Genomic DNA, 14,461 nt, shown 5'->3' with positions numbered 1-14,461 from the left:
TATTTTTTTTTGTAAATATATATTGATATATAGCGTTGATGTGAATGTTTCAGATCATGCAAACTATCAGTGAAGTCAAGGCTAGTGCCCCGGGCACAAATGTTACTCTGAAAGCAATGGTCCTCTCAGTAGGAGACGTCAGTTCTCAGTCTGCTGGACCTGAAAAGATGTCAGTTGTTCTGGGAGACACTTCTGGCTCGAACACTGCTACAGTGTATGGATTGAAAAAACACAAGCAAGTTTAAGAAAGAAACTGCAGTTTTACTGTTTTATGGATTGATGAAAGACAACTATTTGGCTGTTACTTCCCGGACAGAGCGGTAGCAAGGGACACAAAGTTTTGAGAGTACCAGATGCCATTATAAAGGAGACACCTGAACTATTTGGAAACAAGCAAGTCATGCTCCAGCCAATTTCATCTGCACTATCATCACTGATAAGTCATATGCATCAGTCAAAGGAAAAAGTTGTCATGGTTGGTTACTAAAAACATTCAAAAACTATTTTAATGAAATATATATGTCAAAAAACTTATATCTGTTGTAAATACACTGTGCAGTGAGCAGGATCAAGGATACATTCAATAAAGATACAGATAATGTTAGCATATATTGAATTATATTAACTACAGTACTATTGATTGAGCTTGTACTTTTCAGGTGTCCCCTGTTTCATCAAGACGGGAAATCCCTTATCAGGAACTGAAGATAATGGATGGGTCTGGAGCAGCTACTTTGGCTGTGTGGGAAGATGACGTACAACAATATTCTGTGGGTCAGCTGGTGCACTTTAAAAATGCAAAGTGAGGCTATATCAAGGCAAAAAAAAAATGAAAAGAGGACTGACCACTCTCAGAGGATGGACAGAGTGAAGTAAATATCCCGATATATTTGGGTGGTTAAGACAAATTAAAAGAATTATATATATAAGATTTCGCAATAAAAAAGCAGAACAGTCAATTATTAAGGTATCAAGTAAAATATATAGGAATAACTATATTTTTAGTGGTAAATTTACATTTAAAGGCACATCTTATAATGAAACTAAAGGCAGCATTGGCCTGTGTATAACTATAACCTTTTTTATTCCAATGTTTCGCGGCGATAAAGTAGCGACTTTGACTTTATATAATAATGTGTAAAGTAGTTTGCTTGTGTTTGGAAGAGCTAAGTTATCACACTAGTTACATGTTTTTAAAAAACACATGCATATTTTTTTTAAGATACTCCATCATGATGAAGAAATTAGATGAACTGACAGAAAATAGTGAAGATGACAAGGAATGAAGATTTTTGAAGAGGAAGGAGTATTCAGTGTGCACAATTACAGCATTATTTGATGTGGGATCCATATCTGGCATTGCCCCCAAGCCTTCGTGCCACAACAAGAAGTTTAAACACGATATTGCAAGGAAACTACGTAATGTGCTGTCCCTCTTGCAATGACAAGATTTGGGGGCAAGTCGCACACCAACTGGTATGCGCGTGCCACAGTTCTTCTGGATTTGGGGAACTTCTACTCATCTTCAGGCCATTTCATACTGTCAGCTATTTTCTCAAAAGGCAGAAAATACTTGTCAACTTCTTTCTCTTGAAAAGGTGGAACTAACCTAATGTTTCTACTAACATCAAAACCTCTGTTTCCTTGTAAACCCCTAAAAGTTGGATTACTTGAACCGTCTTGAGAAGCTAGTTCTGATTCTTTAATTCTAAGCTCTGTTTCAGCTTGAATTTTCTGCTTCTCTAGTTCTAACATCTGATCTCTCTCAATCTCTTTTTCTTTTAATTCTCTTTCAATTACTTTTTCTCTTAACTCGCTTTCTTTGTCTATTTCCTTTTCTTTAACTCTCTGTCTTTGTCTATTTCTTTTTCTATAAACCCCTTTTCTATTTCTCTTTCTCTCATTTCTTTCGCTATTTGTTTCATTTTCATTTCATGTTCAAGTTCCATTTGTCTAATTTGGATTTCTGAAGTGACTGTTTCCTCTTTAATACTATCTAATGAACTAGAGTCAAACTTGCCATTGTCAACAATATATCTTATAATTACATTCCTAATTTCAGCTTTCCTCAAACTAGTTTTAATGGTTAGGCCTAAATGTTTACCCAATAAAAGTAAATCCTTTTTTTTAACTTGCAAAAGAACATCCAGGGATGGCGCTTTAACAAACTGTTCTACCTGCATAGTAGTCATGTTTATCTAGTTGTTGGTTTTAAATGTAAACTCAATTTTTTTCACAAATTTTGAAAATTTCTTAATTAATTTTTCAAAGTTAGATTTCACAAATTAAATATCAATCTCGGACACGAGCCCCCAATTCTTTTATGACCCAGAATAACAGAAATGAAAAACCAGCAGCTAAATTCAAAACACAATTTAATTATATATACAATATTATACAGAGATGGTTTACAATATCTAGAATAAATGGTGGTGATACAAGAGTAATACGAGAATTTAAAGTGTTACTTATCTGTATGCGAATATTCTGGTATAGTTCTTGATCCTTCCAGGTTCCAAATTAACAATAAACACAAATCAACAAAGGAAATGAATGTCCACAGATAATTTGTAAAGTTCCAGGCAATATGAATAAATCCACACAATGCGATGTAACAATCCACAGATAAAGTCACAATAGCTCTCTCAATAGAATCTAATATTGGCGCAGTACAATTCTTGATACGTCTAACTACAGGTCTCATTACAGTTCTGATTACCCTTGGGCAGCTGGAGTATATATAGCTTAACCCTAATTCAAGAATATTGGAGAACCTTCTACTTCTAGAAATATCTGACTAAAAACAGTAAACAAATAAACACACAGATTTTATGTAAATAGATCATTCTAGATCCCTACTTATAATCAACATGTTTACAAACATATTTGTTTATACATGATAATATTCTAGAAAGTTCTATAACCTAAATATGAACTTACATGTATATAAACTGTATAGGATGTATTGCTAATCTAGCTATAGAAGTTATCTCCCTTATTTAATAACTACAGGTATTTAGTGTCATATAAACATAAACGAAAATCAACTGCTATGGAATTTATCACATGGTTTTTCCATTGTGAAACATGCATAGTTATGGGATTAAAGTGTTTTAGTAACTTGCAGTTCAGCAGATATGAATATATCAAAATATCTTGTCATCTTTAGTGGATATCTTTAATTTTCAAGCAGATACAAATATGTTTTTATTCCAAATGCTTTGGAGCAAAGCCACGGAGTATCTTTAACATAAGAATAAGTTTGTTTTTTGACGCCGATCAGAGAGAGATTCCCAAGCTAGTTCTTTATGAAGTATATCATGAGAGGTACCGCTGCGCAATCCCGTTATAATCCTGGCGGCTTCTACATGAACATACTCTAGCAGAAATTTATACTGTCCGGTACAGTTATCCCATAAAACATCTGCATACTTTAAAAGAAGTAAAATAATAAGTTTAAAAGTTTATAATGTTTTAAAAAAAGTTGTCCTATCAAATGCTTTCTGTTATACATATTTTATATGATTTACAATCGTCAGAAAGTAAAACTAAATGTCTATGTTGTGCTAGCTGTATGAATCAATATATGTATTGGAATGAATAACGTTTCGTTTTCTTGAAAATAATAATGATTCAGTTTTGTACATTTTGTCAAATTTTAGGTTTTGTGAAAGTGTATTTGCAGCATAGATTTGGTTATTATTAAATACTTCACTTAATGAGGTGTCATCTGCAAACAATATGCAATCACTAGTAACAATATTAGTTATGTCATTTATATCAAAAAGAAATTAAAAAAGGGGGCATAAGACAGGTCCCTGTGGGTTTCCAGCATTAACACTTTTAAAAGAAGAGAAATGCCTTCAGTTTAAACATGTTGATTGGATAATTTCTAAACCACCCTAATAATTTCCCTTTAAACCCTAAGATTATAATTTATATAATAGCCCGTCATGCCACCCTCTAGCAAAGGCTTCAATTATATCATAGGAAACTTACCGAACGTCTCTTCCTTTGCCTAAAGAGTAATGTTATGTTAGGTGTATATCGAAAAAAGTTGATTCGCAGTTCAATAACCGAGAATAAATGAAGACAGACTGATGTTTAGTGATAACTTCACAATCACGTAGGTAATTATATAGATACTTAAAAATACTTTTTCTATTATTTTACTGAAGCAAGAGGTGACAGATATGGGTCTATAGTTGGAAGTATCAAACATTAGTGTTAGCAGCTTTCCATGGCAAGGGAACACAACTGGATTCCATAGTTTTATTACAAAGAAAGGTTAGAGGAAAATAAATAGAAAGTGTCAATAGTTTCATGTTTTTAGGGACAATCCCATCAGGTTCCATAGAAAGCTGATTTTTGATATCCTATTGAGTAAATACAATATTGTCAATCTTAAAGGGAATCTCAGAGGGAGTGGAAGAGCATCAATATCATTAGAAGAAGTGGAGATTGAAGCGAAGTATGTATTTAGATGTTCCGCTTTTTCAAAAGAATGTTGCAGAAAGGAATCATTTTGTATTAGAGGAGGAATAGAAGTTTGTTTATTATCAATTTTAACAAAGATATAGCAATTTTCCGCCATTTATCTGGAGACAAGTTTTTATTATTTTTATTCAAGTTTCATTAAATCATTTTGTTTTGTTTCTCTAATTAGGTCAATAGTTTCATTTCGAACTAATTTGTATCTTTCCCAGGACAATTTGAAGTAAAAGCCATTTTATTGAAGCGGTTCCTCTGTCTTATTTTTAATCTAATCGTGTTAGTAAACCAAGGCTTATCATTTGGTCGCACATTAACTATCCTTTGTGCTACATGGCCATTTATTTGTGTGATAATTGTTTCAATTAAAATATTATTAAATTCATTTACATCATTATTTTGTGAAACAGAAATCCAGTCAATATAACTAATATAATCATTAATACTATCAATAACAGCACCATCATATTCATTATATCGTCTTCTTATATGCAGTTTGTATATATAATGAATATGATATATACACGTTAATAAGGCAATGATCGCTGGAAATCGAGAGAACATTATATCTCTTATAAGACGATTGTTTTTAATAGAACAATATCAATGGAAGAAGAAGTAGCAGGAGTAACGAGAGTGGGTTCATTAATGAAACTGCGTAGATCATATTGTTTTATTATACCTCATTCATGTATAAGTGTTTCTGATTAGTCAATACAGTATCACGTGATTAAAAACAATCGCCATGTCATCTGTAATCGCGCTGCTATTATTGAAATTCCGTCATGCGTGCCCTTTATCCGGGTAGTCTCTAAATGTAACGTGCTACTGTTGATGCGTCTAGAGAGGTTCCGAGTAAAAGAGATATGGCGGCTTCAGGACGAATTGTTTGCGCTGGTTTACGTATAACACCTGATTAAAGGTAAACCAGCATTAGTTGAATGTTATTTAGTATTTCTTAATCATAACTTCATCTCTGTTTCCCGTGTATAATTTGTACGGAGACGTGTCTGACAGTTGTTTATACTCCGGATCCGGGACATGACACATGTACCTACATGTATAGTAAATGTAATCTATTCTCCGTTGCGTTAGGCCTAAATTTTACAATTAACACAGTAGCTTACTCCTCGACATTTCCAACATTTTTAATAATAAAAAAAATCATTGAAATCTACAATGTAAGTACCCACCCTTGAACATATCGGAAATACATGTAAGCTTATGCACTGCTATCTCGTATTTTTGTGCGAAGACTGATGTTAACCTGGTATGGACAATCAAAACATAATATTTTTATATTTTCAACAAGTTCAATTTTGATAGAAACAGTAATATTCGTATAATAAAACAATTGATGCCCCCGTGATGGAGCGACATGGCGATTTGCCCACCCTCGAATTCCAATGTTTTGAGCATACACACGACAAACCAAGGCAATATTTTGCAAAGTTGTTGTCTGATAAGTATGAATATTCGCAAAAATGACAAAACCAATGTTTTTGTTAAGAACATGATAACGTCACACAGTCAACCCACTATTTTTGCTTAGAACAGTTGTATGTGTCACCCCTACCCCCTAAATGTTGAAAAATGAAAATATCTTTTTTTTTTACAATTTTTGACAGAATAAATGCTTCAAAGAAAAAGTTTTGATGACTATTTTTTCTAAAAAAAATTCAGTTTAAGAAAAGAAGTTGCTGTTTCTAAAACCATCATAAATGTATAGGGGGTCATTTGTTCTTGATTTTGGTCCCATTACAAAAAATGTCAAAATTAAAAACTAATAAGTGATAATTCCACTTTTAAATGCTCACCATGTTTATTTCAGTGAACCCAGAAAGACGTACAGCAAATATTAACTTGATATAGCTTAAATTGTACCGGCAAGTTAAGCATAAAAAAGATGAAAAAGGGTGAAATTTCACCTCTATACAATGTGTAGAAATGCACTTTCTCAAAATGGCCTCCAAATTAGTTATTTTTATAATTTGTGTATTAAAAGTTCTTCATGCAATAGAAGTCGTACGTTTAAGCATATTTTATGTTATCAAATAGTCTGCAAAATTGCTTATAAGCATTGATGTCACTTTTTTAACTTCATCGGGTTATGAAATAATTTTTGTTTGCAAACTGTATGAATCCATTCTCACAAAAGTTTGCAAACAAAGTTTAACTGAAGAAACAATCCGAGAATAGCGCGAAAACCCAACGTTATCATGTTGTACCAGTACAAAGTTATGCCGTACGTTGAGTATTGATTTAGAATAAAAATATCTATTGGAAAATCGGTAGAATCGTACGTGTAAATGTATTTTATTTTATAAGAAATATTTAAACAACAAATTTAATATATTTTCAAAGCATTGATGTAACTATTTTTAACTTCATCGGGTTATGAAATTAAATATTTTTGTTTGTAAACTTTTGTGTGAATCCGCTTATTTTGCAAGCAAAAAAACTTTCAAAATAACCCGATGAAGTTATAAATAGTGACATCAATGCTTTAAAAATATATTTAATTTGTTGTTTTTATATTTCTTATCGCCATGGTACTATTGTATTAAACTTCTGTATGGACAAAAATATCTATAACCCTTTGGTTTCACCAGACACGCATTTATAAAAATGTCGATATCTGGTGTCAGGGCTAACTCAGGCTCGTCATAGCTCTGTCAGATAAATTGATATCAGTTTGATCTCCCCTGTTTACAACTCGTGTACTACATAGCGTATAACAACACAAATAAAACATTTCTTACAATCGATATGACACACTGAACGCTATATTTAACTAGTTTTTCGAAGGTTTCTAATGTTGCAAATAGTTGCCCAAAAAAGTAGGACTGTTTACGTTACAAACATCATTGTGTGTTTATTTAACAATATTAATGTCCTCCCATTAATCTTATTCTATTATGTATGGATCTGATCGATGGATATGTACATAATCTTAAGCCGTATATATTTGTATTGTGTATTGTTTAAATACACAAAAATAATGCCTATTTTTTTTATTAAGTAGTCTCGTGGTTTCAGGCAATTAAATTTCAATAAAGGAATTATTTACATGGCGTTTTCAGTATTATATGCTGAAAAATAAGTCATCGAAACGTCGTCTTGTTCCCTCATTTGCAGTTATACACTAATATCGATACTGGGGTTAGCCTATCTAAGTATTGGGCACTATGTTTTATGCTGCCTAAGACGACTATTGACTAGCGGCTCTCATTTTGTTTGTATTGTAAACATGTTCAATAACATAACAATTATTTCATCAATTAACAAATACAAGTTATTCAAATTGCGTTGTATGGACGGCATTCACAGAGTTACAAAATTAAAACTCCAATATTTCATTACAATGAATTTGGAATTGACCGTGAAATGTCTTAAATGATTGTCTAATAAACTTCGCTATTTGTCTGCTGAAACTGTACGCGGCCAATAATACTTTTGTTCGGAAAATCTGGACTTACAGATTATAAGTATATTTAGCGATCTTAATAAAATGTAATGTATAACATTTTTTTTTTTTTTTTTTTTTTTTTACAAAATTTAGGAAATAGAATATTTGAAGTCTTTCAGATGATTGGTAAATATAATATGGGTGATCGGGTGACGTAGTGGTGTCTGGGACCAGGCCGAAATAGCTAGAAATTATGCCTTGAATACATCTGATGCCAAATCGGAAGAGGTTGTGACCAAAGCATAATGTCACTTGACTTTCAGCAAGCCGGCTCTCCGGCACGGACGTGAAAAGGTCAGGGGTCAACTTTGGCTTTGGTCTTCTTTTGAAACCGTCTTTGTGATGCTGTAGGGGTACAAGGTCGTGATAGAGATTAATTTGTGACTTATACTTTAAGGTTAAACGATAAAAACATGATCAGCGATTAGTGCATGAGTGCTGCAAGTGCTACATAGACACCCGAATACGTGCCTTGAAGTCCTCGAGTGTGGTGCATTGTACTGCTGTGGACCCCGTCACACATTCACGGATCACCTCGTCGGATTAGTTACAGATACAACCCGGAATCATTCGTGGTATTCTGTAATGGTCCGCCGATTTTCGTATAGTAGCTATTGTCTTCCGTAGTTGCATTTGGAAGTATTTTCAGTTCAGTGGGTTCAAAATTTGGCAACGGTTCAAACAACCGTGGTATGTCCCTACTAACCGTTTCGGAATGTACTGAACCGTGTTACTCCCTATCACAACCGTATTTAACTGGACTATCGCGCATACAACGGGTTGTTACGGTTAACCACGTGTTAGTGCGGTAATACGGTTTGGTGCGGATTGTCACGACACAACACGATACAGTTACGGATAGGTCAGAATTAACCAGGATTGTCAAGGATGATAACGGTAAACTACGTAAAATCACGATTAAATACGGAATATTAGGATCTACCACGTTACCAATACTGTCACAAGATTGGCTAGTACAAAACTAACACCAAACATAAAAGGCATAGTATTTATAGGGCCCATCGTAGTGATGTGTCATAGCGTAGAGATGACCAAGAAATGGTGCCATTATAGCACAAATACACATTGATGCGATTAACAATGTTCGAGTCGAAAAAAGTGACTGGAGGCAGAGAAAAGGAATGGCTTTTCTGAAGACTCGTCTATGGTATTTGTGCTTAGATTCCAGTTAAATATACATTTTTATTATATGTTCATGTCATTTATACGAGGGCTATGAAGAACAAGGTCTTGTGCCGACATTTGTATGATTCCAAACTGAAATTTGCTATTACATTACTTGACTGCAAGAGATGGTTACCACACCATAATATATGGAGTCTAGTTTATACACATTATGATTTTGGATGCTTGTGATGATATTCATACTTTACTGAACCCGAACAGTTGCAATATGTACATTGAAGCTAAATAATTTGCCATGAAATTAGAGTTTTAATGTCAAGTATGTCATTTATTGTCCGTGCACATTAACAATATGTTTCACTTATGTTGTCAAATTGCCCACAAAATTGACTACCCTCAGTATATTCGTGAAGACCCGTAGACACACCGTTGCAAAACCGTATTGGAACCGTATCGGACATTGAAAACTAGCTTTTTTCCGGGGCCATCCGTGAAATCAAATCCGTAGTGGCACCGTCGAGATGATCCTTGAATGTGTGACTGGGGCATACTGAGAGGATATCCCTTTGCGTTATTGTGGGAAAAAAGGGTACATTAAATTGTTTGTATCTATTGTAGCAGATATTTATCTAAATGTGTGATCTGGTGGTATGAATATCAAGTTGTTTCGCCGGCTACTATGTTGTGTATTATTTCGTAGAAGAATATATTTTTTGTTGGTAGGCGGTTGTGCCTATAATGTATACCATTTATTGTTAACGAATCATGTATGTGACGGAACTTGCGTAGTGATATGTGTTGCTTACGTATCTAGCTCCTCTACGTTGTGTTGTATTTTTTCTATCTGTTGAAATTGATTGTGTGGTTGTGCTGTTCATAAAGAAAAGCAGTATTCAATTTTGAGTGTTACTAGTGTTTTTACTCGTGTTCTTTTATATTTTTTAAAATTGCGCTTTAAAACTCTAGTGATCCATTTATTGTATCGTCTTTATTGTTAATTATTTTGTAAATAATGCTGTCGTCTTCAAAGAATCTTACTGTACTGTACTGTACCGTAAAAAATTTATATGTGATAAACAGAAATGGGCCAAGCCTTTATCCTAGAGGGACTGTGCGATCACGTGGGTTTTCTCCGAGCGCTCTTTTCTCACTCTAGCATCCTCGCACGTTTACATCCGATCCATCGAAAGTGATTTAGTTATGTAACTTGTTTCACAATCGATATGAAATAAATAGTGCTTATATTTATAAGGTGATTGATACTTTAATATTGAAGAGGCACCTACCATTGGCAGCATACCATCATCCACAGATGTCCAAGATGTGCCGTCGTCACTGTAGGAGACAGTGTACTCTTCCACCCAATTGGATAAATTGAAACGCCCAAGCGTTGCTATTTTATATATGTCACATTTCATGAGGAGGTCAGCCTACATGAAATAGAGTGTTAAAAGAAGAGTAACGAGTTATGAGAAATATAAAACTTGAACATTTCAATTACAGGTGTAGTGTCCTGGCCACACATATTTACCTTCAGAAATAATATCATAATCCACATGCTATCGTATCAATGCAAAAAAATGAATGGCAAATGAGTTCAAATTAAGAAATATTAAAAAAATAGTTAAAAGTAGCCATTTGAATTATAAGATACATGCATAATGCATAATACAAAGTAGATTTGTATTGCTTAAGAAAAGGCTTTTAATAGGTACGAGTGATACGTTGATAATTCCTTATGAGTTGAATGCTATTTCTTGAAGTTCCGAGTTTGACTTGCCTGGATATATGGATTAGAGTCATTAGTTGCCGGTATCCAACCCCCAAAATGCAGCCCATAACCTCCGAGGGTGGCGTTCAGTCGTGCCTTCCAAGGTTCTGTACCTGTACCGCCGAAGCTGGACGCAGTTATCTGATCACTTGGTATACCGCCTGTTCCGTCGCCATTAGGGCCACTTAGTAAATAGTCATCACACGCTAGAGATACTGTAAAAATCATGATTAAAACAAATCTCTGAATACATATTAACCAGAGCTACTCTATTAAGAGACCACTCTCTATTAAGAGACCACTTTTCGATTTCCCTTAAATGGTCGCTTAAGACAGATTCGACTGTATCTAGCATGTAATTACAAAAAAATATATATATATATTATATGTTCTAATTGCTTTTAATACTTAAATCCTACTATTGTTCCTTTTTTTCGTTTCACCTGGAAAGATAACCGCTTCAATTGGGGTACATAAACGTGAGTTCCCTTGAAAGGCTTATATATATATATATATATATGTGTGTGATAAATTTAAAGAAAAATACTTACGGACGAAATATATAAGAAAAAAAACCAATAACGACTGACTAGTGAGCGCTTTCGCCCCATTCAAGGGAGCTCTTCAGTCTGAAGAGCTCCCTTGATCAGTCTGAAGAGCTCCCTTGAATGGGGCGAAAGCGCTCACTAGCCAGTCGTTATTGTTTTTATTTCTTATATATAGTTATCCTCAATGCATGTAGTAAATTTATTCCATATCGATTGATCGCCGATATAGTTTTTCCCATATTTCACAGGGATATCTCGTGGTTGCTAGGGAAAAGATATCTCTAGGGTGTGTAAGACAGCTCACACGCGCTAGACAATAACGTGACGTCACTAATACATGCGGCGTGCATTGTAGATTACGTCATCAATATTGACGCATAACGACGTTCCTGCGATAATGGCGCGATGAAAAAGCTGAAAACCAACTTGAATTTCATTATTTTTTTTTGTATTAAGTATGGGAGAAAAAGAATAAAACATGGGTCTGTCAAGTGGACAGGGATATCTCGACCCTCGTGAAAGATTTTGGCCGTCAACCCTCGGCAAGCCTCGGGTTGACAGGCCAAAATCTTTCACTAGGGTTGAGATATCCCTGTCCACTTGACAGTGACAGACCCATTTAATATTCTATTAGTCCTGGTATTTTATGATAACATAAATTCTTCCAATCTTCGTTCAAATTTTCTTATGAGCAAAAGACAAAAGCTCGTCTGTCAAGTAATTTGCATACAAAGTATGGCTATGGCTTTCGGAAGGATCGTGCGAAAAAAATAGAACAACAAACATCTTAAAACGTTCAAGTAGTATTCACAAGTTTAGGTTAGCTGTTTGTTGTTCGTTCCATCAGGGTCTAGTGGTGGTTACCGAGAAGATATGATATGATGAAAGACTGTTAGTAAACACCTTAACTTATATCATCTACTTATTTGCTTATCCTCAAAACTACACTTATCATCACCTTCTGAACAATCTTTAAAATAAATCAAATGTTAATTTCAAAACGTCTAATGTTTTCCGCCATCGTCCTAATTACTACGCGTTAGTAGACTTTCGCTTTGCGTGACGGCAAAACAGCGAAATGAATCTTAGCTGTTTATAATGTAATTACAGTGTTATTCTAACACACATGAAAACCAACGAAGTAAGCTAAACATCTAGCTGTATTCATAAGTAAATCAAATTGTAATTCAAAGGCGCATGGACATTTTACTTTTAGCTTACTACATGTAAAATTGTTATTTTTAAGAAAAACAATACATTACATAACTATCCCCTTTCATCCTTTTCCTTGTCGAATTTGCTTCGTATGACTAATATTGAATTTAATTTATTCAATCTATATACATGGATATTTATTCATGTTATTAACTATTGTATAAATATATTAATCAATTGAATGCAAACACACACCGTTAAAATTCAAAGTATAAATACCAAATAGGTTTTCTTGTTTAAAAGGTAGCTAATTGTCATTCTTAATTCGGTAAATAATATCGTAGGTTTACCTGTCACCATGAAAATGCTGAAGTATATCACAAGTATAGAACCTAGACGCATCATCTCGGCTCGCCTCATATCTCCTTTCGACCAGTCAAACTGCACCAAGATTCAACAACTTGTAAATGTATCACACATCAAGGATAACCACTGCAATTCTAGTTTGTTGGTCCGTACAATGCAAGCATAGAAACTGTTTGACATCCAAGAAAGAAATTTATTGCGTCGTTATGTATCATAACCTGATGGTTCCCAAGTATCGGGATGTCAGCCCGGACTTCGTTGACTATTCAGGGCCTCGGAATGAATTATCGATTTATTGCACTATGATCGCAAGTGAAAGTTAACAATGCCACTAATTTGGTATCTTCAGCAAATAATTAAGCAGACACGTTGTCACGTGACCAGCGTTTCATTGGCCAATCTTGTGGCCCTATGATTTCTACACAAGTGAAACAATCGCTATAAATGGTCATTATTATTTGTCGATAAACTTAAAATACGGATCATTTGTTAATAACACGGACGTATTCTCAGGCCACATATCAAAACAGTGATAATATGTTTGACATCAACTTACATATTATTACTATACGATAAACTAGTAGAATCAGATCGCACTTAGTTATCTTATTTTACATCGATTCCTATATGAAATAGACATGTGGTTTTACATATATGAAATAGACATGTTGTTTTACATATATGTGATTTGTATGGATTTAAAATTTTGAATCACGTCTGATACATCAACCAAATAACAAATCTGTTCTGAAGCGTTTCTTTTTAGGATCAACTGCAAATTTAGCTACAATTATCCCTTTAAAGTGTAAAGGAAAGACCTCCAAATATTAATATTTTCAATGTAATGATAGTCATTATTTAGATAACGAATGAAATTTACTTTTTTTTTTGGCAAACATAGCAAGTAGGGTTTGGGTTAAATGAAGACGTCCCGTCCGTAGAAACTTATGACGTCCTTAGTGCAAGGGAGTAGAAACATGTAACTTAAATGTACAGTCTGTATTCTTATGGTGGCATATTTCGCCATCTTTTTATTTCAGGTTGTTCTATGGTAATCTGACTTTATTCGATAAAAAGTTGTCAACTAGTCGATTAATTACAGTACTGTATATCATTTATTAAAACAAATCTAATTATATCTTGAAATGGTTATTACGAAACACTAGTTTTACACTTGCAATCATACAATTTTACATGTATCAACTGCAATTCACTATCAAATACAAAATACAATTGAAATATCAACTACATTTCGCTATCAAATACAAAATGCAACCCAAATTATGCTAGCCTCAGTGGGGTTTACCGAAAAACTGCCACAATGACCTTCGTGATATACAATATCCTGAAGGTCTTCCCCTTATAACTTAACATGCCGACATGGATATGTCAACAAGACACGTATATATCCTTTATTTTTACTGAATGACAATACTAGTATGTTACTTATTTATAATACTAATACGAACAGGTTAGGCTGTTGTTACTGCATTATGCAATGCCCGTTAAAAGTTT

General features: G+C 34.0%; 1 protein-coding gene across 1 annotated transcript in view; it reads right to left on the bottom strand.

Moving 5' to 3' along the window:
- LOC138319059 (uncharacterized) overlaps positions 1-10,526 on the bottom strand; it is a 68,437-nt gene extending 57,911 nt beyond the window's left edge. The window contains exon 1 of the mRNA XM_069261960.1: positions 10,393-10,526. Coding sequence (XP_069118061.1) covers positions 10,393-10,524 — 132 coding nt within the window. The 5' untranslated portion in view covers positions 10,525-10,526. The remainder of the gene's footprint in view (positions 1-10,392) is intronic.
- Between the last annotated feature and the right edge of the window lie 3,935 nt (positions 10,527-14,461).

The sequence above is a fragment of the Argopecten irradians genome, chromosome 3, assembly GCF_041381155.1.
Source record: "Argopecten irradians isolate NY chromosome 3, Ai_NY, whole genome shotgun sequence".
In the NCBI taxonomy this organism is placed as follows: domain Eukaryota; kingdom Metazoa; phylum Mollusca; class Bivalvia; order Pectinida; family Pectinidae; genus Argopecten; species Argopecten irradians.
Note: the sequence above shows the minus strand (reverse complement) of the source record. Positions and strands in the feature narration are given on the sequence as shown.